Source organism: Triticum urartu, chromosome 2 (assembly GCF_003073215.2).
Source record: "Triticum urartu cultivar G1812 chromosome 2, Tu2.1, whole genome shotgun sequence".
Taxonomy (NCBI): domain Eukaryota; kingdom Viridiplantae; phylum Streptophyta; class Magnoliopsida; order Poales; family Poaceae; genus Triticum; species Triticum urartu.
In genome coordinates, this window is record NC_053023.1 from 717,779,128 (window position 1) to 717,783,317 (window position 4,190).

A 4,190-nucleotide genomic window follows, 5' to 3' on the forward strand; every position below is an offset into this window, starting at 1 on the left:
AACCTCTCCATACCAGGGTGCAGACAACCAAAATGAAAATCAGAACACCGTACCGTCCTTTTTTTATACAATAGTGGTAGCATATTTATGATGTTTACAAGAGGGGTAACATAGTCGAAGTTGTCGGTGTTTTTACACTAGGGTTAGCATTGCCGAGGCCATGAAAAGAAACCGAGGGCGAATAGGATGTTGTAGTACATGTACTACATGTTTATAGATGTTTGATAGAGGGGGCTAAGCTAGTGCGTTGTCGGCCACCGCCGGGGGCGGTGGGTGCGCGGAGCAAAATTCCGGAACCAATCTCATGATGAAGTGAGTGATGCAACATGAGACCAAACAAAATGAGCTGTGATGTGGACACCCCCGAGTCATCGCTGTTGGCCATGGTATGCAACGAAAAGCACCAAAAGATACTCCACCACACACACACACACACACACACACACACACATGCTCGACACTTGGGTTGAAAGCTAGCTAGAGCTAGAGCTAGGAGCTAGAACCAATCTCTCTCGATCGTCTTCTTGGGGAACTCCGCATTTACATGACCACATCCATCCGTCCTCTCAAATCCATCTCGCTCGCTCAATCAAGTAAAAATAACAAGAAATGGAAAAGGAATAAGAATACTAGCATCCAGTTTCGGTTTCGGTTTCAGTTCCAGTTGAGTTGTGGTGGTAATGGTTGTGGGCTCTGAGGAAACGCCCATGCTCCTCCGTGATCTCGCCTGGTTCGGTGGACCGATCTTCGCCATGGATGGTGGATGAACGCGGTGCGCGGTGGTGGAGCTGGTGTTGATGGTCTCTGGCTGGCAAGCTTAGGTGGGTCTGGCCAGGGAGTGGAAGCCGTTCTTCTGGAGCCAGCTCTGCGCCTGCGCGGCGATGTAGGGTGGGAATCGTGATGATGCTGCAGCTGCTGCGGCGGCGGCGGCAGCGTTGTTCGGCGGCGGACCCGCCTGGTGGTGCGGCGGCGGCTGAGGCGGCTGCCAGCTCCTGCCGGGCACGACGTTGCCCCAGCCGTGCATCCTCTGCTGCTGCTGCGGAGGCGGCGGCGGCGGCTGGTATTGGTGGTGCGGAGGCCAGTGCCCGGCCAACCCGCCGGCGCCGGCGCCGACCGTCAGCGACAGGCCCCCCGCGGTCCCCGGATCGGCGCTGCCCATGAACTGCGCAATTTGCACCAAACAATCACTGTTAGTTCGCGCCCACCAAGAGGAGAATAGACAATTCGGGAAGAAGCCTCCAAGTTTTGAACGGCAAAAGTACCCACTTGGTGCTGCCTGGGGCTGAAGGCCATGTGGGAGGCTTGCAGGGCGGGAGGGGGCATCTGGCGATGCGTCGAGTTCTGGTCGAACTGCACAGCAAATCAAACCCATTTTCAGCTTTCCAACGCTCCATTATACTACTATGTCCTAGGGCCAAGTGGCGGCGTGTACCTTGGCCTTGGTGCTCCGCGCCGCCGCCGCCGCCGTCTGCCAGTCGAGCTCGAAGGCCATGGGCACGCGCTGGTCGGACCCCGCCGCGCCCTCGTCGTCGCCGCCGCCGCCGTCGAGGCTGCCCCTCTTGTTGGACCCCCCCGAGCTCCCCAGCGACAGGTCCAGGTTCTGCTCCGCGTCGCCCGTCGAGGCTGCCAGAGCATTGTCCACCCAAGATCAACATCAAGATGAAGATATACTACTGCATAATCCCATGGTTGCCAAATCGAACCACGGATGAACAGTGCGGGATTAATTAAGATCCATAGACTGCTGACCCGCTGGCTCGAACTCCTCGGCGTAGGTGCTGGGATCGAAGTTTGTCACCGCATCCTTGCCGTTGCACTTGATGGCAGCGCGGTCGTACGACCTGCCCGACAGCGCCCAGAGACACACGAGACATCAATCAGTTCACCGCCCAACCCCGGCAAAGCTAAAGCCAGCTACGGGACGGCTGCCCGCCCAACAGCAATGGAAGGAGGAGGAGAGGACACGCGCACAGTGCACGGCCCAATAATTTTTCAGTTTTTACTACCTGGCGGCTTCCTCCTCGGTATCGAACAGCCCCAAGTAGACGTACCTGCGATGCGCAAGTCCCATTAGTGCCACTGCCATGCCATGGAGCAGGGAGAGATGCTGCCACTTTGAGTGCAACGACAGGGGGAAGCAGACACTCAAGTGATCGATTGGAGGAGGGAGCTAGGAGGAGAGCGATGGTGGTACATACTTCTTGCCGAGGAACTGGCCCATCCGCGCCTCCCACCTGCCGCACTTGTGGAGCGTGACGCCCCTGTACTTGGAGCTCCCCCGGGGGAACCCCGTGCTCTGCCGCCGGAGCACGTGGACGAACTCCTCCTTGGTCAGGTTGCCCATCTGCAAGGCCAATCACAGGTTACGATCCGAATCTGCCAACAGGAAGCACTTTTGTTCGTGTTGATTGATCGGGTCGGGCTCACCTGCTTGATGTCGTCGTAATCCTCCAGGCTGAAGTTGATGTCGGCCTCCATGCCGCGGAACTTGATCGCCGCCCGATCGTACGCCCTGCGCCCGCAAACACATGATAACGAAATCAGGAAAGAACAGAGCTTGATTGTTACTATATCAAATCTGCTGGTGTGAAATCTTTATCGTACCGAGCCGCCGCATGAGCAGTGTCGAATCCTCCTGCAATTTGCCAGGCCATTGTGAGGAATTGGGAACGGAAAAACGCCGGCCGGCCGCAAATTGGCGGCCGATCCGTATGGACGTATGGAGAAGATGAGATGGAGGAAACTTACCCAGATAGACCTGCTTGCCGCAATCCCTGCATTGCGCAAAAGAATGGGGGAGAGAGAAGCGTGAGAAGAGAGGAAGAGAGAGAGAGAGAGAAACACGGAAGGAAGGAGGGAGAATAAGTTTGATAGGATGGACGTTGCTATGAAAGGCAAAAGGAGCAGAGGCATGGAATGCCCAAAACAAGACGAATCCAATACCAAACCCATCTTCTTTTCTCTTCTCTTCTTTTGCTGCAGCTGCGGCTGCGGCGCTCTCTCTCCCTCCTTCCGTCCGTCCTTCCTTGAGCTCTCAAGAAAGGAAAGGAAAGGGAAGGAAAGAGACGGCGGCGGGCGGGCGGGCGGGAAGGAGGGACTTACCATATGTGCGACTCCCACCGCCCCGTCCGGCGGTAGAAGGTGACGCCGCGGTACTGCGAGCTGCGCGACCGCGGCCCGCGCCGGCTCTTCTTGGCCGCCGCCGCCGCGGCGGGGCCTCCTGCTGCTCCTGCTCCGGCGGCTGCTGCGGCCACGGCGGGCGCGGGGGCGCCGGCCAGGCGGAGCCACGCGGCGCGGCCGTTCCCGGCGGCGGCCTCGCCCGGGGCGGCCGGGGGGAAGAACTGGCGCGTGACGACGGCCTCGGCGGAGTCGTCGTCGGCGTCGTCGGGTATCTCGACGACCGCGGCGGCGGACGAGGAGGAGGCGCCGGAGTCGTCGACGGAGGGGGACAGCGGCGGCGCCTCGGCGGCCGGCGAGTCATTGAGATCCCACATGCCCGCCGTCTTTCCTTCCTCCCTGCTTGGTGTCCGATGTTTCGGTCCACCTCTAGCCTCTCTCTGGTCTGCTCTGCTCTGCTCTGCTCTCGTTGGCTGGGCTGAAGATAATAAGAAAGCAGAGAGGGTGGAGAGAGAGAAGGGGGGAGGGGAGGGGAGGGAGAAAAAGGCAGCAGCGGGTTGCCTTGTTGGGGTATGCAAGGACTTTCTCTTTTGCTCTCTCCTTTGAAAAGCCCCTCCTCCTAACCTAGGAGCGCAGAGGAGGGGGAGGGAAAAGGCAGCAGCGACGGACGGACGGGGAGAAGTGGGGAGAGAGCTCGTGCTCCTGCTGGAATGGATGGATGGAGTGGTGGAAGAGCGAAGGCTTCTGCTGCTGCTAGCTCGGAGGGAGGGAGGGGGCAGAGCACAGCATAGGCGTGCGCGGCTGGCGGACCGCCCTTATAATAAAAACTGGGAGCACGAGGCAGTAAACAAAGCACGTGATAGCGTTCAGGCCAACTCCAACATACCACCCAGAGAAATTCTGCTTTGTTCGGATTTTATCCGTTTGGGTAGGACACTGGGACGACGTCCAGCCGTTTTTCTGGATGTGCCGGTCGTCCGACCAATCTTGTCCGGCCGCCTGAAATGTTTTGCAAATGAAATTTTGTTACCACGCGGCCGTAGTTCACGCCAACAACAAAGCCAACGGCCGAC

General features: G+C 58.6%; 1 protein-coding gene across 1 annotated transcript; it reads right to left on the bottom strand.

Annotated features, from left to right (window-relative positions):
* Window positions 1-342: 342 nt before the first annotated feature.
* On the bottom strand, window positions 343-3,905 carry LOC125540094 (APETALA2-like protein 5). The gene is made up of 10 exons (XM_048703681.1): window positions 3,103-3,905; window positions 2,749-2,774; window positions 2,605-2,635; window positions 2,428-2,512; window positions 2,199-2,344; window positions 2,007-2,051; window positions 1,750-1,841; window positions 1,433-1,623; window positions 1,267-1,350; window positions 343-1,162 (listed from the first exon to the last, which is right to left on the bottom strand). The coding sequence occupies exons 1-10, from the start codon at window positions 3,492-3,494 to the stop codon at window positions 818-820; spliced, it is 1,437 nt and encodes a 478-aa protein (XP_048559638.1). The 5' UTR covers window positions 3,495-3,905; the 3' UTR covers window positions 343-817.
* Between the last annotated feature and the right edge of the window lie 285 nt (window positions 3,906-4,190).